General features: G+C 43.5%; 1 protein-coding gene across 1 annotated transcript in view; it reads right to left on the minus strand.

Annotated features, from left to right (window-relative positions):
• Positions 1-23531, minus strand: part of C2 (complement C2) — a 658041-nt gene that overhangs the window by 246997 nt on the left and 387513 nt on the right. Inside the window, exons 10-11 of the mRNA XM_078645909.1 lie at positions 1618-1755; positions 1411-1502 (exon numbers count right to left, since the gene is read on the minus strand). Of these exons, the coding sequence (XP_078502035.1) occupies positions 1411-1502; positions 1618-1755 (230 nt within the window). The remainder of the gene's footprint in view (positions 1-1410; positions 1503-1617; positions 1756-23531) is intronic.

Here is a 23531-nt window from a genome sequence, read left to right on the forward strand (position 1 = left end):
AGAATAACTTACCATTCAATCCTATGGGCCTCCTGGCCCATAGAAATGAATGGGAAAGTATTCCTTAATTGCGATTCGCAATTTGCAAATCGCAATTAAGGAATACTAAGAATTCGCAAAAAAATTGCGAATTTGTACATACATCCCAATTTGCGATACTGAAATAGCGATTTCTAAAAAATCGCTATTTCAGAATCGCGAATCTGGTTGATGATACATATGGCCCTTTGTATGGGTCAGGTTTAGGCCCTATGGGGCAATGGGTTTGTTGAATGACAAGTTAGTTATAGTGATGTAGTGTCTTTATATACCTGACAAGGGCTTCGTGGTCAGCAGTTTGACTGTTTTCTTTGGCTGATGCGATTCAGACAGGATTTATTTTTTAATGATGCCTCAAGGTAGCGATTGAGCTGTTTATACTTGAGTGAGCTCACTGAAGAACAAAACAGAGTAGAAGCTCCTGATTTCAGTCTGGCGGATGAAGCTACCTCTACAGAGGGCTCCATGACAACTGGTAGGCGGTGTGTTGCTGTCAAGGTCATGGATGCATGGGTTATCAAATGGACCAGGGAACAGCTTGGTTCTCGGTCATAGCTGGATGTCTGAGCCTTTTGTCTTTGGATGAAGGAATGAGAACTCTGATGGTTTATGTGGAAGATTATGATGGAATTGGTTGGACAAGCACTGTGGAATAAGCCAGAAAGGGGTCCGAAATTCCTTTAGTGAGGAGCAGGTCATTGTGATGGAGTGGGTACAGACTGTGGAAAAAGCAATAGGAGAGGGGTTTAGGGATGTAGAGGCAGTTAGTTGTTGGTGTAGCAGCGTGTTGTGCGTATCAGTGTCCCAGTGGATACCCAGTGGCAGTAGTCCAGTATGTTATTTTCTTTTGTTGCAGGAAGTACTCACTTTGAGAATGAGCGGTTCTGAATCCCAAAAAGGGGAGGGTTGAAGCAAGAATGCTAATATTGCATGTCTGCCTCTGGTGGAGTGGGAGTAGTTGGGTGATTTGTTCTCTGTGCTGTTGAGAGTTTAATCTATTAGCAACTCTTAGTAGATCACTGAAAAATCATGTTTCAAGAAAGGTTAAGATACCCAGGAGGATCCTCATCCTGTAGTGCAACCAGGAGCCCTCCATGAGGTATCCCACCAGCGTTCCTCACTGGATTCTTGTCAATCTTTTAGCTTACTCATACGACAGAGGACACCTGATGTTAAATCCCTACTTTCCTTGATTTCTACATTTCAATTATGAAGATGAAACCTTTGTTTGAGAACGGTTGCATACATTTTATGAAGACAAATACTTAAGTTCTATAGAAGATCATTTCGGAGACGGATATTGCATTTGCAAATGCAAATTCTTCTCTTCTCTAATTTAAAGATTTATTGACCTTGGCCTAAGGCATTCACCTTAATCTTCACATGCCAGGGGTAATTCTGCCGTTTGTTGTTGTCCTCACTGGTGCTACTCAGGCCACACATGTCCCCAATTTCTTTCACACCTAATCAGAGATGAGTGAAAAGAATCAGTCAAAGATTGCTGGAGAATCTGGTTGCATGGTCCTGCATATATAAAGCAGAGAGAATAAGAAGGGACGCTTGTCCCCGTCACCGTACTCAGCATTTCATCAAAGGAATTCTTCAGATCTTCTGCAGACTTCAACTTGAAAACATGTCTTTCATCGGGCTTCTTGGAAGCAATATCGCTGAGCTCTGTCATGTCCACATCTTGCCCGATGCCGATAGCATACACATCTGGTAAGGAAAGAAGGTAGGAAGATGTTCATGATGATGTGCAAGTTAGTTAGTGAGCTACTGGGTACATGCTTGTTAACTGGGGAACATCCTTTACAACGCGGATGTTACCCTGCACTACAGTTACGACGCGTCTTTTACAACGCAAGTCGTAACCACGACTTGCGCTGGAGGGCGCTCAAGGACAAGGAATAGTAGATTTACTATTCTAACACCTTCCCTACTGTACGTAGGCTGGTGTTGGAATAGTAAATTTAACTATTCTAAGTCCAGCACCCCTACAGCGCAAGTCGTGGTAACGACTTGCATTGTAAAAAACGCGTTGTAACGGTACGTGTGGTAATACCACACGTTGTACCGTCATACATCCTTTTTAACTTTCACACTCCTGCCCTCTCCTTTCCCTTCCATACCAATTGTTCACCCTCCCAGCTTCATCAATCAATATTTTATAGTGCACACTGGACGTCATTGCAGTGTATTGAAAACCAAGCCATGGTATAAATATTCATACTGAAACTAAGCCTGCTTTGGCCATCTCATATTTTGTTCTTGGCTACTTAGTGTTCTCACCCTCCTCCCATCTCTCTCTTGTATATTCTTTCAGCATGCGTCCATCCGATAATTAATTGTATTCTTTTTGGTATCTTCTTCCAGTCGCTCAATCTCTTTACTGACTAATGCTCACCTCGGCTCATCCCTTTCCTACCCTCATACACTCACCTTGCTACTCATGTTCTCACCACCTACCAGCAACGACTTATCACCTTCCCCTAGAATCTGGATATAGTATGTAAATCCACATTTTCCTGTCCTTCCCCAACTCCAGCCTCAGTGCAGACTAGGAGCCGTGAAATGCATATAGTTTCATGTGTCTTCTAATTATTTCAAATCAAAGGATGACCAGCATAAAGACCATCCGCTGCAAAGTCAGACATTTTACATATGAATGTTCAGAAAGCAAGAATCTGCAAGCTCTGATGAACAATGCAATTGCTTTTACATAGGCAAATCCTAACCCACCTACCCAGAATTGCAAACATATGCATACATACAATGTCACAGAGACACACACCAGTAACAAATATTATACCAGGATCAAATACAAATGTGATAATATGTAAGGGGTCACCAAAATGGGATTCTACCCGAAACATACTATTGTTTTCTGGTATGCTTCCAATTTGATCATTTTAGAATATCACCACATTTCTTCTTTCCACCATCTTCAAGGTTCAGGGTACTGAGACCTGCCTTATTTCAACAACCTATCTTTGCAATCATTACCCAATCACCAACAATGTAGGTGTTTCACATCACATTCATTTCAGGTCACTGTTCTTCCTTTAGTCTTTTGAACACTTGATCTTTCAAAGATCAATCCACACCACCCACACCAGTCCAGAATCTAACAACCACAAAGTCAACAGTTCTTTATAAATGTTGTGGGCACATTCCCTTTGCACAGTCCAATGTTAAACAGATTTAAACACACATCATGTCAAATCATAACAAAACATTGTAGAAGGAAGCAAAATAAGAAAAGGGCATGGTAATTTGCTAAAGGGTTTAGTTCCTGTCACAAGACACAATTTCCGCAACAATCTATGTGGCCCATTAAGATGGCGGGCGGATCGTCCCCGCCAGGCTGACGGTAGCCACCACCGGCCTGGCGGGGGCCATCCACCCGCCATCCTAATGACCCCCTACATGTTAAGAGAAAGATTACAACAGATCCTTCAATGGCAGGATTTTTGTAAATGGCAGGTTTTATATGTCTAGGATTCATAAAAGTGTAATTCATACCAGAGAGATTAGTTACAGCAAACAACGTTTTACACAAGGAGATTCGAGTAGGAGTAACAAACACAAGACAGCAATGTGAGAGGCAGAAAATGTTTGGGAAGCACAGGAGTTTGTGAAAGGGATAGGAGTATGTGAGAGGACTTGGACCATATTAAAAGAAAGTCTATTTAGTTGGTAGACTCTTTCAATAAAATGGGACTAAGCTTGCTAAGTGACCGTACAGAGTGCAACGGTGAAATAAGTGGGGGAGAAGCAGTTACAATTTGGCAGTTAGAGGATTTCCTGGTAAACTCCAGTCTCCTCCAAAGTGCCTCTGGTAAATTGGTCTTACCACAGACAGTGAAAATATAGACCCATTTTTAAAATAATTTTATTGTTTTGAAATTATGTTGCCAAAGCAAGGCCCTGCAGTTGTTGGTCATCGTCAAAGCCAGTTGTGAACATTCATTCTGCATTGAATCCACTAACCTAGTATCAGTCGCTACTGACATCTAATTTATTGAATTAAGAATTATTCCTAGAATGTGGGTTTTTTAATTTTTTTTTATTAAGAGCAAAAATGGTAAACAACATTAGACATCAGCAGGAAGTAAAAATACTTGAACAAAATCTGAAATATTGTCATTACTAATGTCATAACAGAAACATAAAAGCATTTTATGGGATATTAAGGTTATAAGGGAGGGGGAGGGAAGGGGTGTATGAAAAAAGTAATGCTACAGCAGAATAATAATGTTAAAAAGAATAGCGGCAATTCAAATTAAGAGTAGAAACAATTAATCAAATAGCAGCATACACAAGCAAAAGGTGATAAAAAAGAAGAAAACTTCAATAAAACATCAAAGGAACAAGTAAGGAGAGAGCATAAGTCCTTCAAGGAGGTTTGAAGTTCTCTGAAGTGGTATGATTGGGGAATGTATTGGCAAGGCTTTTTTTTTAAACAAAGACTAGTACTTCACGTTTAAACGTTTTGCAAGTTCTATGTTGGATATTTGAATCAATATGGATTTAGGCATTGATACATTGGGCGAGTTTGGCTTTCCACTTACCCAGACTGTAGATTTGTCTGGACCTTTCCCTTTTCTAGCAGATGAAAACTGAGTCAACATCTGTATTGTACAATTGGCATTTGTCACTAATGGCCAGGTAGCTGCAGTTTGATTGGTCTCAGAATGCAGTGGCGGTTTCTCCGAAAAGGTCAAATAAAATTATAATAACTATTGTTATTATTGTTTTATTTTCCCCATTGCAGTCAGTGGTAGGGTGGGCAAGGGCTGGCCAAAAGCAGGGGTGAGTGCTGTGCAAACAGTTCACGTGCACTTTGCATGTTCCTAATAGGCTGCATTACACAGCCTGGTCAGGAACCTGCACAGGCTCTCTGTTGCAGTCTGAGCGCCGATCCACGGCGCTCAGACCAATCATTGCAGTGTTGTGATTGGCTCAGGGCAGCCTGTTCGCCCGGGTGCTTTCTCCTGCCAGCCGAGACAGGAAGAGAAAAAGAACTTGGACGGAGGAGATGTGGCAGTAAAGAAAAGTCCTATTAATTATTTAATTTCTCTCCTCTCCCCCCCAGCCCCCAAACACCTCCACCCCGTCTGGTAGCAGCCGCTGCTGTCAGAATGTCTGAACTCCATCATCAGTCTTGAATCCTTCTCCTGTTTTTTTTAATCTTCTTGGGCAGTAATCAGTATTAATACATTTCAAAAAGAGAGGCACTGAGAACGCCTCTTGATATATATTGGCAAAATGTTATCTCCTTTTTCTGGAGTAGACTCCTTAATGAGAACACCTGTCAACTGAAAAACGTGACTTAAAAGTGGGAGGAGCAATAAATTGATCCCATAGACCAAAAAGTATATAAACCACACCCGTGGGAAAATTTGTTTCGTTTCAGAGAATCAATATGGGCAAAGAAACTAAGAGCATCTAGACAATATCTTTCATTTCCTCAGAGGGAACATATTGTTAATGTATATTTAAAAATACATAAAACATTATGTCCCCTCCAGAGGAGTTGGATGAATTTCGACGGAGGAAGGAAAGAATATCGAAGAGAGGTAAATTATCTTAATAGGTATATGTTTTATATATTTAAGAAAGAAAGCAAAAATATTTAAATGATTATAGAATGTGATATGATTACGTTTAATAGAATATAATAATGAGTTCAGTAAAAAACCATTACAAGAAATATAGGTTCTTTTAAGAATTACTACGTGCAAAGTAATGATTAGAAGCGATGTCATAATCTTCAAATTATCTTTCATTTCCACTGAGGGATCATATTGTTAATGTGTATTTTAATTTATATTAAACTTTATGATCCTTCAACTGGAGTTGGATGACTTACAACCGAGAATTTTTTTTTTTAGTATGCAAGCATTTCTTAATCATTGAAAAATATAGTATAAATACGCTTTCAAGAAAACACTTAGCAATAAAGGAGAATACTCTTTAACTTCTGAAGTGACAATGGGCTAAAAGTATTTATATTGAGTAGTGCTTTTAGTAATGTTCACTCGTGAAGAACAAGAGGATTATCTTCGCAAGCACTTTTTTTCAACAACATAATATAATTGTGTCTTCAAATGTTAATGTGAATATTAATTCTTTCAATTTTTTAAAAAATGATTGTAAAATGTAATAATGACATGAAATGTACATTAAAAAAAAGATGGAGTAGTGAGGGAGTGTTTGTCGTAGCACTTCTATTCTACTTTATCAGAAAGTAAAAAAAGCCCAAATATTTAAAAAAAGATGATGGGGCAACACTTATATAATGTAAACTTAAGAAATGAGTGCTTATGATAAAATAAAATAAATGTGGTCCAACGCGTGATACCAATGAATGAAAAAAAATGTGCATTTCACCCATATGATGAATAATAAAGACTCAATAAAAATATTTTGAAAACTTGTGCAATTTTTTTAAATACCTTTATAGTCAACAAACTTGAAGGCAGAGTACACAGTTTAAGTTAAAAACACCCTACGACAACTAGTTTTTGAAACGCATTGTAAAATAAAGTGCGTCACAAAATGGGCTACATACATGGTGAGTGTATCATAACGCCACATAGAAAAAAAAAAAAAAATTAGGATCAGGAAGGTAGACGTAACCACACAACAGCCAATCAAATGTTTTTCAAAATCTGCACAAAGAAAGGGGTTGGTTGCTAATATGTCTTCTTACAATGCTTCACAACAAATCACAAAGAGGTGTTGAAAGTTTCTGTTTTTAACATACGAGCAAATCAGATAACCTTGCAAGTACACGCAGCGAGAGGCAATTATAAAAGATGACTTGCTTTCACAAGACCCCGAAAGACTTCTTCCAGAATGAGTACACACTTCACTGCCAGACCCCATTTAATGATTGTGGAGGCTCTCAAGCCTAAACATGTCACAAATCATCTCTCATCACTTTCTCTTCTTTTTTAGTGTATTGTGTGAGGCAGACTGCGTGACCCTATGCCTAGAGCCCTCGAAGGTCCTGGAGACTGCCACGACCCAGGGCCAGCTCCTGCAGAGTCCCAGAGCCACGCGGCCCCCCTCCCAACATTTAAAAGCCCCGGGGGTGGTGTTAAATTAATCGAGGCTGAATACGTTAGTACAGCCCACTCCGCTTACGCTACCAGGAATAAACAACAACAATACATGGCCCAGATTTCCATTGTACTGATTTCATAGTTCCAGGTCTAGTTGTCAGATCGGCACACACACTCCCTCATGACTGGTATAGACCCACGCCACACCCATCCAGCCCATCCGTCACTACACACGTGACCCTACCTATAAAAATGACGGGGCGCACTTGCTGTACGCCATTTTAGAGTTGCTCCCATCGCAATCGCTGTGATGGCCCGTCCTGGTGGTTAGCACGCTTCATGTAGGCTCAAACTCCCGAACAAGGGGGCCCACTACCACATGCATGGTCACTGAGTTAGTGGTACCCGAAGCACTGAGCAGGCAAAGAACCTGCAATGATGATGATGGGAGCACGAGGTTGTTGTTAGCCATCGAGATATCAAGACTCAGCACCATATATGATACTTTTTTGTGGCAGATCGGGACTACATGATGCAGAAGGTGTCCTATCCACGAAAAGGTGAGCAGTGAGGCCTGGGTATGTACCAGAGGGAGTCGAAGGGCTGTAGCAGACTGGATACAAAAAAGCGACGCAACGATTTAGAAAAACGCAGTCCTATATAGTGTATCAAATTACATGCATATATTTTATTTCCAATAGCAGGAACGTTTTTATAATTGCTCAAACGTCCGGAATATAAACTATACAAATAGTTATTTTAAATGTGAGAAGGAACGTGTGTAAAAGGGCGATGATATTCAACTCCACATTAAGATAGTAACAATTACCAATCATAACATCTTTCTTTTACTATCTTTTAGATATAGAGCTTCAGGGTGCATTATGTCCCGCCACGTAGTGAAAAACATACTGGTGACAAAAAGTTGAGCTGCGAATATTCTTTGCAGTCACTCTCTCCCTTCCTCTCTCCTTTGATAAAAAAATTACACACAATGTTAACTTCCTTTTTATCTTACAGGTTGTGTTTCACAAATTGGCGTCCCCCCCAACACCTCTAAAACTCAATGTTCGAGGATTCTGCGATGATGCGTGGCCATCGTAACAACTTTTGAGAAAGCTGCTTCGGCACATAGTGCACCCTCTTTGAATCAGGCCAATGGCACAAGGTGAGCAAAGAAGCTTGTTTCCGAAACAACGACAAGTCATCAGTGAAAGGAGAAAGTGGGACTATACTATTACTAACTCTTTATACTATCTTTCAGATCACTAAACTGGAGGGTGCACTATGAACCAGCACGTGCTTGGACACACAACGGAGGCAAAAGGTGAGCTACGGTATTTTCTCCACTATTAACTGCTCCATTTATAACTTTCTCACTGCCACGTTTTAATGTCGTTTTTTCTCACTTTCTCTTTCTCACTGTTTCTCCCATCGTTTCTTTTTCTCTTTTAAAGTTATGGACGCTGCTGTCCACTCTGCCGTGCACAACTGTAGCTAAGTACAAGTAGTGAACTCTGTTGGCCACAGTGAAACCTGCTTCGACACGTAGTGCACCCTCTTTGAATCACGCCAATGGCACTAGGTGAGCATAGAAGCTTGTTTCCGAAACAATACCAAGTTATCTGTCAAAGGAGAGAGTGGGTAGTGTTCAGGACATTCACTGCGTAGAAATATACAATTGCCTTCGAGCAGTGAGAATGGATAGGTTACAACAGTCTGACGAACAGATCTACAAGCTTCTTGCGCCACTTTTGTGTCACTTTTAACATGGGAAAAGTAGCGCAAGGAGCTTGGAAATCTGCCTCTGACTTCTCAAGAAAAACACTCACCTCCACACACTGCGAGTCAATGAGGTGCAACAGTCTAGGTACGCAGGGGCAGGTCTACAAGAAAGTGCCGCAGATTGGCACCGTAAGCCCTTTGGCTGCACCACGCTGCTGCACTTTCAGAGCATAGGAATGCAACATATTTACAAGAATATGTCGCATTCCTGTGCTCTCCCCTCCGCTGGCGCACAAACAGCTGCCATGCGCCGGCGCAGGCCCCCTTGCACCATAGTGCAAGGATGCCTGCGCCAAGGGGAAATTGTTTTTGTGCAGGAAGAGGCACCTTCCTGCAAAAAACAATCGCTAAAGGCTTTTCCCTTTTTCAATGCGTGCGTAGAATGCAGCACGCATTGAAAGAGGAAAAAAAACATGGAGAAATGAAAACATTTCTCCTCGTTGCACCTTGCTACGCCACCACTAGGGTGGCGTAGCATTCAGATGCATCCAGATGCATCTCCAGATTTACGAATTTCTCGTAAATCTGGAGATGTGTCTTGTTCCATGGGTGTTGCGTTGGAACACCCACAGCAACACCCATGAAACGCCCCTTCACCGCAAAGTGCTGCGTGCAAAGGGGCCATATTTACAAGGAGAGGAAAAGTCACGCAGGGTGGCTTTTCCTCCCCTTGTAAATATGGAGGACTCCCCGCGCCACCAGTATGTCACAAAAAGTGACGTACTGGTGGCGCAGGGGGCTTGTAAATCTACCCTGCAATATTGAGAACTCACCGATATGCAGTGGGAGTATATGTGATATACTACTTTGGAAGAAAAACAGCGCACAGACACATCCTTACAGTGGAAGTTGAAAAAATACATTATCCTGAGTATACAAATAAATAAAGCGAAAATATACGTGTGCAGTTGTATGTACTATGCTATTACTAACTCTATATACTATCTTTCAGATCACTAAACTGGAGGGTGCACTATGAACCAGCACATGCTTGAACACACAACGGAGGCAAAAGGTGAACTACAAGTATTTTCTCCAGTATTAACTGCTCCATCTATAACTTTCTCTCTCCCACGTTTTAATGTCATTTTCTTTCTCTCTTTTTCTTTCTCACTCTCTCTCACATCGTTTATCTTTCTCTTTAAAAGTTCTGGACGCTGCTGTCCACTCTGCCATGTACAACCTTAGCTGAGTACAAGTTGTGAACTCTGTTGGCCACAGTGAAGCCTGCTTCGACACTTAATGCACCCTCTTTGAATCACGCCAATGGTACTAGGTGAGCAAAAAAGCTTGTTTCCGAAATAACAACAAGTTGTCCATGAAAGGAGAGAGTGGGTAGTGTGCAGCACCTTCACTGCTTAGAAATATATAATTACCTCCAAGCACTGAGAATAGATAGCTTACAACAGTCTGAGGAACAGATCTACAAGCTTCTTGCTACACTTTTGTGTCACTTTTAACATGGGAAAAGTGGCGCAAGGAGCTTGTAAATCTGCCTCTAACTTCCCAACGAAAACACTCACCTCCTGACTCTGCGAGTCAATGGGGTGCAACAGTGTAGATACGCAATATTGAGAACTCACTGCTATGTAGTGGGAGTGCATGGGATATACTACTTTGGAAGAAAAACAGCGCACAGACACCTCCTTACAGTGGAACCTGTTGTAATACAGTAACCTGAGTGTACAAAAACATAAAGCAAAAATATACGTGTGCAGTTGTATGGACTATGCTATTACTAACTCTTTATACTATCTTTCAGATCACTAAACTGGGGGTGCACTATGAAGCAGCACATCCGTGGACACACAACCGAGGCAAAAGGTGAGCTATGAGTATTTTTTCCAGTATTAACTGCTCCATCTATAACTTTCGCTCTCCCACGTTTTAATGTCTTTTTTTCTCTCTTTCTCTTTCTCACTCTCTCATCGTTTCTCTTTCTCTTTTAAAATAATGGACGCTGCTGTCCACTCTGCCGTGTAGAACCAAAGCTGAATTCAAGTGGTGAATTCTGCTGGTTACAGTGTTTACACAAGGTAAGCAGAGCGGCCTAGATATACAATGCCTCCCCTTGCGCCACTTTTGCGTCACTTTCAACATGGGAAAAGTAACACAAAACTGGTGCAAGAGTCTTGTAAATAAGCCTTAAAGAATATTGTCCTGCATAATGACTTATCCTCTCACCTCATTCTGTATTATCTCTGAATCATTTTAAAGACTTGTTGATCTGTAATGTAAACCTGATGCAGTAGGCACTTCCATACAGACACCGCTTGAACGCCGGCCTATAACACACGTGTGAAATGTACCAAGCACACTGCACACGTAAAAATAAGGAAATATCGTCAAGTGTTACCTTTACTTGTAATGTTTGACCTCATCTAGTCACATCGATCTAATTTTAAACACAATTTTTTTTGGGGTTTTGCAGATTACCTACCGTACGTCTATTGGAGTCCACATCACATTTTGTTTATTATATGGTTTATTAAAGTTATGTTTCTAGTACTTTATTGTATTGTTATCTTTACGTTTCCAGTTATTTAATGTTGTTTTAATAAAAGTTAATTAAAAAAAAGTATATACGTCTTTTTTTTGGGGGGGTAGCGATCCCCAATAGAAATTATATTTATAATTTGAAGTATAATTCTGAGACTAACTATTTACCAGATCTGTACCAGAGTTTATAGCTACGACTAACGCTTCCAATGAGAAAAGTTTTAAAACTCCACAACAGTAACTTTTTTCAATTACCAACATAGTGTAGTGAACTTCTAACCTCTGTGCTCACGTAAGTGTTCCATAAACGGTTACTATGGTACAGGCAGAAAGCCGTTTGGGGGTAAAGTTGAAAGGTACTAGCTGTACAAAAACCATTATATTTACCCTGGATCCTCTACAAGACAGAAAGGAAAGCAAAGTAAAACAAAACACTGTGTACCAGATTTACAACCCCATAGCGGCACTTTCGCGTCGAAGGCCCCCCCCCCCCATAAAATTAAAAGTGTGTTGGCATCAATCACGCCCCTCAAACCCCGGGAACAACCACCTCCCCGGAGATTTCTATATTCTGAAGACGGGGGCTGCGGGCCCTCTGCCTGGTGCCCTCAAGAGCCCTGGATCCTCCAGTGTCCCGGGGTGCACCGGGACGCTAATTAGCACTAAAGCGGGCTTTGTTTTTTTTTCACACGATACGCGTATCCTACGCCCATCCCGCGATTTAACAACAAAAAAAAAATTCTTTTGGCCTGGGGGGTCCTTGTGGGACCCCCTGAGTAGGCCTAGGGTGTCAGGGTGAACCTACCCTCCCCCCTTTGCGTCTTTTGCGCACTTGCAGATGGCTGCCAACACTTCCTGGTTTGGAGTGTTGACAGACAGTTGACAGCCAATTAGCATGCAGCGCGTGCTCGTAAGGGTGGAGAAGTGTGGCTCAGGGGTTAGAGGCGGCAGACCCGGAAGCTGAGATCGGTCCTGGACCAGGGTTCAATTCCCCGCCTCGGCGGGTCTTGGGCTCAAAAATTCCACGGACTCGATAATTCTCGTTCCGGTGCCTACTCAACTCACGGGTTCACACTCTGCGACTCTGGGCAATAGCTTGCTTAATCTCCACTGTGGCCCCTCGCGGCGGGATGCCTGGCTTTCACCTTGTGGATACCCTGCTGGGGTTATCTCACAGGGGAATACCAGGACGGGTTCCCAAGGCAAGCGCCTTGATGCCTTCGGGTGATACGTGCGCTATATAAATCGCAATACATTTACATTTACATATAATCCTAGGGCGGTACTACGTCCATAGATATATCTATGATTTTACTTTTGATTTTCTACGGAACTACTGCACAGATTTACACCATGTAACAAAAAGCGTCATCTATGAACCAAAGTCTATCTTGTTGCCAAATTTGGTGTAATTCCGTTCAGCAGTTCGGGTTGTAGCCTGCCTTAAAGGCACCTATAGAAAATTGCATGGGGAAAACACGTTTTGGGACCCCCTTTTTTCTCGGCCCCCGCTTCATGAATCACCCCCACTTTCAGGGAAGGATCGGAGTGGAGCAGGCCATCTTCTTGGAGAATTTCACAAAGGTTCGTCGACCGGCGCCAAAGTTATTCCAAATAGAAGGTTGCGGATTTCCTATGGAAACTAGGTCCTAACTATAACTACCTACTGGCGATCGCCAGTAGGTAATATTCCAAGGTGTATTGAAGAATGAATGCAATTACGAATGCCTAAAGGGATTATTTAGTAGCTGCATGAATGACTGTATAAGTGAGTGATTGAACGCCTTCCATCGTGGTATCAAGACACCGTCCCCGACTGGAGACCTGGTCTCCTACAGTACAAAACTACCGCGGGCTCAGAGCTTTCACCAACACGTCGAGGGGCACACTGGTGGTGGCAGGTGAGCAGTGAAACCTCGGTGTGCAGGACCTACAATTGAGCACAGTGTGGGGGAAAGGGCTATGATGCAGCAGGTGCAGGCAAGCGATTTCCCAGTAGCTAATAATGTAGCACCATATTATCAAAGAACGTCGATAACATTATCGCCGCTTTAGCGGCAGGAAACTGCCGCTGAAGCAGCGACAAAGGTCTTGATAATATGCCCTTGTGAATTTCCATAGAAGTCCAGGTTCACACTAGAACCTGGGCTTCTATGGGAATTCACAAGGGCATATTATCAAGCCCCTTATCGCCATTCATTGATAATATGGCCCCTAATCTCTGGCCTCATGTGTTTCATTTTAAGGACTTGCTGGACCACACTTTTTCTCGCGGACCCCAGCGTCCTAGACAGACGGGTGACGGGTGGGTAAACACACGTTTTTTATATTATACTGTTTTATTCTATTAAACTTAAATTTATATTTATTTGCGTTTTAATAAAGGTTACTTTTTTTTCAAATAAATAACTGCGTGTATAGGTCTTCTTTTTCTGACAACACCTGTCTATAGTTTACTGTGAAAATCATCTGTTTATCGGATATTATGAGGGCAAACCCTTCCAATATTACAGTGCACCTACCAAACATAATCTAACTGACTACTACACAAATGAAGCCTGGGTATTTCTACAACTGCAAGACTTCTATGATTGTATCACTTATAACACCATGAGTACTGCCCGTGTGATTACAGAACCAATTAGGCCCTGCCTAGGACCACCGAGGCTTCAGTAACTGCCGAGGCCCACCCTGCATATTTAAATGAAGCTCCGGAGTGTGGCGATCCCAGGACTACAGTTGGCCTCGAACCCCCTGAATAATTAGTAAAGAATATCCGGGAAGGTGGCAGTCCCCTAGGCTGCAAAAGGTCTCTCTGCCCTTCCGCACCTAATTTACATGTGACATTAAGATCCCCAGTCCTACAGAGACCCTGCAATATAATAATTGGATTGGCCACGGAACATTACCCACCAGGAGCCTCAATTAAATGAACGGGTGAGACACCGCTTTTTATTGTTTGTTTCTTTTTTCTCTCCATTTTTACCATCCGCATCCCCTCTATTAAAATGATACGAGGTTTTCCTCCTCTCATTTCAAGTAGTCAAACGAGGATTTGCAATCACAGGGTGGAAGCTATGCACCAGCCCTCTAATAGCAAACAAATGTCCCGCGAATGCACACCCCGGGCCATTGTATGAGCTGCACCTGAGAGGTCATCCTCCCTAGGACCATGATGCATTTGTTAGTATGAATGCATTCTAACACTACTTACACATGTGTAGTACAGCGACCAGAATGTAGTGAAGAAGCACACAATCTAAAAATATAAATCCTACCAGAAGTTGGATGTTCAATGATCCGACAACCCTGGCATAAGTAGAAACAGCTACACGAAGAAAACAGGTCTTCAGCACAATGCAAGCAATTTTGAAATATTGGTGAGTGGTGCCTCATTTTTTCCTTCTCCAGCTCCTCGCCAAATTTATGTAGTGAAGAGGCAGACAGCAGTGGATCCAATACGTAGATTTATTACAGGAAAACAAGACACCTGAAACAGCCACCAACAGGGCATACAGCAAAGCAACTGTCTTCTCTAGCACCTTGTACAAACTTCGCAAGGTTCCCCTCATGACTGCCCTACATTCTAACATTACATACTTAGATTCTAGTAGAATTACATACTAACATACTACTATAACTTACACTGAAATACTACACACATCATATGACTACAGCAAAGAGCTCATGGATTCATCCATGAGTCTTGAGACCAGTATGGGTAAGTTGTTTGCATCCCACTCCCTATATTGTATAAACGCAAACTAACACTACTTCCACAGGTATGCTACAGCGCCCAGAGCCCATTCCTTTACAGAAATCACCTCGGTTTCATCCCCAAGTCTTCACACCGGTAGGCGTGAGTATGTCGCTTCCCACTTCCGGGATAGTAAACGCAAGGTACTGGTCAGTAGTTCGCTTCCCACTCCCTGTATGGTATAAACGCCTACTAACACTACTTGCACACGTATACTACAGCGCCCAGAGCCCATCCCTTTACAGCAATCACCTAGAATTCATCCCCAAGTCTTCACGCCGCTAGGCGTGAGTACTTTGCTTCCCGCATACTATAAACACACAATAGTGATCAGTAGTTAGCTACCCACTCACTGTATGGTATAAACGCCTACTAACACTACTTGCACACGTATGCTACAAACACCAGACCACATCACTTTACAGCAATGACCTCACGAATTAGGCTCTCGGTTTCATACCCGAGTGTAGCACCCTATCATATCAGCACCATGTCACTTTGAGCTCAACGCACTTTCAGACCGGTAACAGTGACTACTTCGCTTAGGACTCCCCCACAAAGCTCCTACCCTCCTTTCCTACTTTTTTCCCCTTTTTTTCCCCTTACTCGCTTCAACAAATTCACAAAATGGCGGCCAACACTTCCTAGTTGCAACCGCTCGCACCCAATAAGCAGCAAGCTCCTCCTCGCAACACCACAGCCAATCAGATGGTAGAATTCCCAAATATCGATATCTGTAAATTTCGATATTTCTCAAAAACTACTGTCTATGGAAATTAACATGGAGAAAACACTGGGACCCCCCCCTTTTATCTTGGCCCCCCTTGACGAATCACCCCCAAACTTTCAACATAGGAGCTGATATGAACAAAGAATTTCATGAAGATTCATCAAATGGCGCCAAAGTTATAAGCAGAACAAAAAATGCTCTTCATATGGAAACTCGGTCCTAACTCTATAACTACCTACTGTCAACTACCAGTAGGTAATAAAGAACAAATTAGAATAGTTCCTTGACTCTTTTAGCTTTCAAAACTTGTCTCTATTACTGTCTTTCTAATTTTCCATATAAACAGTTTTTTTAATATTCAAGTACACATAGAATTCAGAAATGCAACGTATTCTATCAACACACTTTCTAGAACATTCTACAACACATGGAGGTTAAAAGTTCATCAATTTTTTTAAACCTAACAATATTTTGTGCACCATTTTCTCGAACATTTAACGGCACGTGCAGGTTAAAAATTCATTTTAAGTTCGAACACTGCATTCCAAATGCAAGTAGCAGGTGTGGTTGAGTTGCTCAAATTTTATCCTATAATATATATACTCCACGTTCAAACTGCTTTTTCTTAACCAATCACAAAGATGCTTTCCCACAAAACAAATGTGCACCCTACTAAACAATGCTTTCCATCTCCCAATCAGGTATCATTTTGAATGTGAAAAGAAACTAGTTGCACATCTTTAAACATATAATAATAATAATACTGGGTTTTGTAAAGCGCGACAGCTACCTCGCGGGGAGGTGTCCCGGCGCTAGTAGAACACAGAAGACCTGGGATATTAATTAAAATTGGCAATTAAACTAGCGTGGTTGGATAAAAAGCCAGGTTTTTAGCAGTGTCTTAAAACAGGATTCAGAAGGGGCCTGTTGGATTTCTTGTGGCAGGGTATTCCACAGAGCGGAAACGGTAGCCGAAAAAGTCCGACCGCCAAGTCGAGCTTTTTTCGTGCGTGGGACTGTCAATTGAACACGACAGTTGGACCGTAATGCACGGGTTTGGGAGTATCTAGGAAGACGTTTTTTCAGGTATTCTGGATAGGAGCCATGCAAAGATCTAAAAGCCAACGTTAGGGCTTTGAACTTTATTCTGCTGGCAACTGGCAGCCAGTGCAGGGATCGAAGATGCGGAGAGACTGACTGCCTGAGTGGAATTCGCAGTAACAGTCTCGCAGCCGCATTTTGAACTACCTGAAGCCTTTGTGTCAGGTATTTTGGTAGACCTAGGTAGAGTCCGTTGGCATAGTCCAGCCTTGAGGTCACAGTAGCGTGGATAACCGTTTTTCGGCAGTCTTCTGGTAGGAGTCTGAGGATTTTACGCAAATTTCTCAGTTTACTCATACAACATCCGGCAACTTGTTGGATGTGGGAGGTGAAGGACATACAATCATCCCATCTCACTCCAAGATTTTTTGCCGTGTGACTGGGTGATGGGGCAGGGCCCATCTCCCTCGGCCACCAAAGATCTGACGCGGGTGGGGGGCCCTTGCCAAAAAAGATGACCTCAGTCTTATTGGCATTAAGTTTTAATTTGTTTGCATTCATCCAATGAGCTACATCTTGAAGACAGCCTTTGAAGTTTGAAAAGGACTCTTGCGTGATCTCAGAATACGGAAATACCAACTGTGTGTCATCGGCATATGAAATTGCCTTGACACCCCAGTTGGCAATTAGCGTAAAGAGAGGCGCAAGGTAGACATTGAACAGAAGGGGACTTAAGGCAGACCCCCGTGGGACTCCACAGCCAAGGGTCTTAGGAGCCGACGAGATCGTCCCAAGTGCCACCTTCTGGGTTCTCTGGGATAGGTAAGAATGTACCCAATCCAACGCCTTATCCTGAATCCCTATTTCGGCCAGCCGGCTAAGTAGTCTGGCGTGGTCCACCGTATCAAAGGCGGCCGACAGATCCAGGAGTACCAGCATTGCTGAGTTCCCTGCATCCATCGACCACCTAACTGACTCGGCTACCTCAATGAGTGCTGTTTCCGTGCTAAAGCCGGGCCGGAAACCAGACTGTGTTTCATGGAGAATTTTGTTTACTTCTACAAATTTACTCAGCTGGCGCTGTATGATTTTTTCCAACATTTTTCCCGGAGCGGCTAATAGGGATATCGGGCGGAGATTAGTAAGATCTTCCGGATCCCCATTGGGCTTTTTCTTTAAGGGCAGGAGGGTAGCGTGTTTCCATGCATCCGGAAATATGCCCGACGCAATGGAGGAGTTCCAGATATGATGAAGTGTGGGCGCTACAAAATCGGCTATAGAGCTCCATAGTTTTGCAGGACAGGGGTCGTCGGGCGAACCAGATTTACATCGGAGCAGTTCTTGCCGTACTTCACTCACAGGGATATTAAGAAACTGAGTGAAAGTCTCACTTAGCTCGCACTTAATCACAAGGTCCTGTTTCACTGTTTTTATTACTGGTCCAAAAGAGTCGTAGACCTTTTTGATTTTTTTGTCAAAGAACTCGGAAATTTGCTCACATAGCATAACTGTTGGCGCAACCTCCCTCTCAATGCACTTTGGTTTAAAAAAGGACTGTACTGTTTTGAAAATCTGTTTATTAGACTGTTCTGCCTGTAGAATCAAGTCTGCATAAAAACGTTTTTTATTTTTCCTAATAGCTTTCCGTAGATTTTTTAAAGCTTCTTTGTACCTAGTCTTTTCCTCCATACCATAGTTTACTCTCCAGAGTCTCTCCAGTTTTTTACAAGCTGATTTCTCTATTCTTAGCTCCTGCGAGAACCAGGGTGCTGAGGGAGAGTCTCTTTTTGATAGTGCACGGGAGGCTGGCGCGATGGAAGAAACCATCTTTCCAACCCACTCGTTGAGGAGTTGAGCATCAATATTGGCGTTGTTCGTCAGGGATGGGGTAGTCATTTCCAGGATAGGGCCCATAGTCTCAGGGATCAGTTTCTTCCATTGCCTTTTTAGGAAGTAGCATTTGCTGGATGCAGAGATGTCGTGCGCCAAGTTAAGTGTAAAAGGGACAAGTGAGTGATCTGACCAAGTCAGGGGGAGTGGATCCTCGGACAGCACATTTTTGATATTGGAGAAGATGAGATCAATAGTATGGCCCCCCCTATGTGTCGGGCCCTCATTGACCAGTGTAAGATTGGCCGTGCTTAAAGTAGCTCTAAGTAGCTCTGCCATGGCACAGTCGGATTTATCCATGTGGATGTTGAAGTCGCCCACCACGATAAAATGGGGGTGGAGAAGCGAGCTCTGAACAATCATGTCCAGTAGAGTAGATAAGTTAGAATCTGCGCCGCCGGGTGGGCGATAAATCACCAGTCCTGCTAATGAGAGCTGAGGACTAGCCTGAAAGCAGAAGTGGAGGCCTTCAATTCCATGAATAGTCGTAGGGGCTGAGGAGGTTAGTCTTAAGTGCTCTTTAAAGATGATGGCTACGCCACCGCCTCTTTTTGTTCCCGAGCGATTGGCGAGACATATTTTAAATCCCAAAGGGACTGCCAATGCAATGGAGGTCAAGTTGTCTTCCTTCATCCACGTTTCTGTTAACAACAGGATATCCCATTCCTGTTCTTCGAGTAAAAGCCAGACATCGTCAGCATGTTTGGCTAGGGATCTACAATTTAATAGGCCAGCTCTAATGCCTATCTGAAGTGGGGACTTGGGATTAGGAGGCCTCATAGGGTTTACATTGCCAAAAACTACCTCACAATTGCTACAAATCTGAGGAGGGGCGAGGGTCAGAGGGTCTATAGAGTGCGGACAACATTTGAAGGGGGGAGCCAGAGCTTTTAGGTCCTCACCTGACCATATTATCCTTTCGTCTTGGAGTCCCCCGCCAGCAACATGTCTGGCCCCGGCCGCGGTCTGGTCGCGGACGGGCGCAGACGGGCTTGCCTTAGGCGCGCCTTCGGCGCGCAAACGGCGCCCCCGCTGCGCCCGTCCGCTGCGCTTCCGGTGGAAACACTTGATAAATAGTGGCGGAGGGAGGGGTGTGGCCTGTCAGGTGGTGGGCGTGGCCTGCGTGTCCCAGGGCAGGGCGTCCACTCGAGAAAGTATCCCGTGGCAGAGGGGGATCGAGGTAAGAATGTTGTCAGTCACATTAAATACACACTCGAAATAGTAAAAGAAAGTCTAAAATCACTTCAATTTACACAGTATTACAGTTTTAAAAACGCTAGCTAGACTCTCCCGGCTTCCGCCTCAGGAGGTCAAAGTGTTCTGCCTCGCGCTAGGAATGGCGCGCTATTTGAACGTTCGTTCGTAAAAAGGGGCGTGGCCTGTCAGGTGGTGGGCGTGGCCTGCGTGGCCCAGGGCAGGGCGTCCACTCGAGAAAGTATCCCGTGGCAGAGGGGGATCGAGGTAAGAATGTTGTCAGTCACATTAAATACACACTCGAAATAGTAAAAGAAAGTCTAAAATCACTTCAATTTACACAGTATTACAGTTTTAAAAACGCTAGCTAGACTCTCCCGGCTTCCGCCTCAGGAGGTCAAAGTGTTCTGCCTCGCGCTAGGAATGGCGCGCTATTTGAACGTTCGTTCGTAAAAAGGGGCGTGGCCTGTCAGGTGGTGGGCGTGGCCTGCGTGTCCCAGGGCAGGGCGTCCACTCGAGAAAGTATCCCGTGGCAGAGGGGGATCGAGGTAAGAATGTTGTCAGTCACATTAAATACACACTCGAAATAGTAAAAGAAAGTCTAAAATCACTTCAATTTACACAGTATTACAGTTTTAAAAACGCTAGCTAGACTCTCCCGGCTTCCGCCTCAGGAGGTCAAAGTATCTCTTATTCTACGAAGGAACTGCCTGAGCAGACATCTTTCCATACCTTCCAGCCATACCTTCAAAATGCTAGTGTGTATCGTAGGACATAGCTATGTTTTCTGGTGCAAGAAGTATGCAGAACAGAGACGTATTGACTTAGACCTCGGTTTACAAAATGTGGACATTAAATGGTTTTGACAGAGAGGATTGAAGTGGTACCAATTGTTGCCTTTGTTTAAAACCTGTTTGCATCTCCAACACCCTAACCTTGTGATTGTGCACTGTGGTGGAAACGACCTAGGCACTTTGACTGGGGTAGGTTTGGAAATGCTTATGAAGGACACCTTTGAACAATTAATTTTACTTTTGCTTCAAATTGTCTTAATATATTCCAATATATGCCCAAGACAGAAATGGTAATGGTCGAAACAATTTTGTCCTCAGATTGAAAAATCTCGGAAAAAAGTCAACAAAGCTGTCTCTGCATACCTCAAAGACCACAAAATGAGGTCCATATACAACAACAACATACATTTTGATGTGGCGGATATCTACAGAAGTGATGGAGTACACTTCACAGATCAGGGAAACCGAGTTTTCCTGAATAACTTGAAGCTGTGCATCCGCACTTATATATAGCTCCAACTAATGAACACAAGTGCTCTTTTTAGAGCCACCCTATAACTTACAACTTAGGCCCACTATTTTAGGGCCAGATTACGGCAACTCCCAGACTCTCGCCAAAATGTATTCTCCACACAGCTATGGCGCAGTGGCCAGATCACTTTGCAGCACAAATCTCTCGCTTTGATCCTCGTCTCTACTCATCCATAGGGGTCAGTAGTTTGCACTTTATAAATACAATATTGATTTACCTTCGCACACCCTATACAACACCACCTAAGCATCATATACAAGTTGAACATGTGTGGTACAACGCCCAGAGCACATGACTTCACAGTATAGCACACATACTTTGGGCTCACGCTTTCATCCCTGAGTCCAGCAGCAGCTCAATTTAGCAGCATGACACTCTAGGCAACACCACACTCAATTTCCGTACCCCGCACTTTCACCAGTAGGGGTCAGTAGGTCAACAGCTTTACCTCAAGTGCGTCAGCAGCTCAGCTTCCGCCCCCAGCCCCATCAGACCCGTAGGAGTGAGTAGTTTGCACTTTAAAAATACCGAATTGATTTGATACAAGCAAATTTACCTTTGCACTCCCTCTATAACACCCCCTAAGCACCATACACAAGATACAATGTTAAATGTATGTGTCTTGTAAATGTATGTGTCTTGTAAAGCGCACTGCTGCTCTGAGGCGTCGTGGCGCTGTAGACCGCTGGGGAACCCGTCCTGACTATCCCTGTGAGATGGTCCCTACTGGGTATCTCCAAGGTGAAACCAGGCATCCCCGGCGAATGTGGGGGGCCGTTGTAGAGATGAGGCAAGCTAATGCCCAGAGTTGCCGAGTGTGATCCCTGGTTAGAGTAGGCACCAAGGCGAGAATTATTGAGTCCGCTGACCCTGGTCCACGACCCTGCCGCGTCGGGAATTGAACCCTGGTCCCGGGCCGTTCTCTGCTTCCGGGTCTGCCGCCTCTAACCAGTGAGCCACACCACTCCACTAAACTGTTCAAAACAAAAGTTCATCCAAGTAGCTATAACTACATGCTCCTTGGACAGCTATGGCACAGCGGCCAGAGCACATGACTTCACAGCATAGCACACACAGTTTGGGCTCACGCTTTCATCCCCGAGTCCGGCAGCAGCTCAGGTTAGCACCATGAGACTCTAGACAATACCTCACAAATTTTCCGTACCCCAGGACTTTCAGACCAGTACGGGTCAGTAGTTCCTCCTAGTAGGTATAAACACATGCTGACACTACTTCCACAAGTGTAGTGCAGCGGCCACGGCACATGATGACTTCACAGCATAACCCACGATTTGAGGTCACGCTCAAATCCCCAAGTCCCGCACCAGCTCACCTTAGCAGCAACAGCCTCTAGGCAATACCTCACTTAATTTCCGTAACCCACCACTTTCACACTGATAGGAGTGAATACTTCGCTTCGCACCCCCTCTATAGCACACTCTAAACACCCCACAGAGGTTACAGTGCTCCTACCCTCCTATTTCCCAATTTTAACGCCCTGTTTACCCCTTACTCGCTTTAATGCAATCACAAAATGGCGGCCAACACTTCCTAGTTGCAACTGCTCACAGCCAATAAGCAGCAAGCTCGTCCTCGTAACGCCTCAGCCAATCAGATGGCAGAATTCCCAAATATAGATATCTGTAAATTTTGATATTGCTCAAAAACTACTGAACGGAATTACAGCAAATAAACAAAAGCATGCTTTCTAGACCAAGACCCTTCTCCCTGCCAAATTTGGGGTAATTACGTTCACCTGTTCGACCTGTAGCCTTGCCTAAAGTTTCCTATGGAAAAAACACGTTTTGGGACACCCCTTTTTTCTCGGCCACCCCTTGACGAATCACCCCTAAACTTTGAACACAGGAGCTGATATCAACAATGAATTAGTTTTAAAAATTTTGCGACGATTCGTCAATGGGCACCAACGTTATTGGGAATAGAATGTTGCGATTTTCCTGTGGTAACTAGGTCCTAACTATAACTACCTACTGGTGACCGCCAGTAGGTAATGTGTGTGTATATATATATACGTCATGTGATCAAGGCCTTGTTTGGCCGAAACGCATAGTGGTGGAGAGCGGAATAAAACTCTAAGCACTATTACCTGGGTTTGCCTCGTCTGTGATGCTGCGTGACTGCTGCAAGACGTCCTTCTGCCAGATTATATATATATATATATATATATATATATATATAT

This window comes from Lissotriton helveticus, chromosome 5_1 (assembly GCF_964261635.1).
Source record: "Lissotriton helveticus chromosome 5_1, aLisHel1.1, whole genome shotgun sequence".
Lineage (NCBI taxonomy): Eukaryota > Metazoa > Chordata > Amphibia > Caudata > Salamandridae > Lissotriton > Lissotriton helveticus.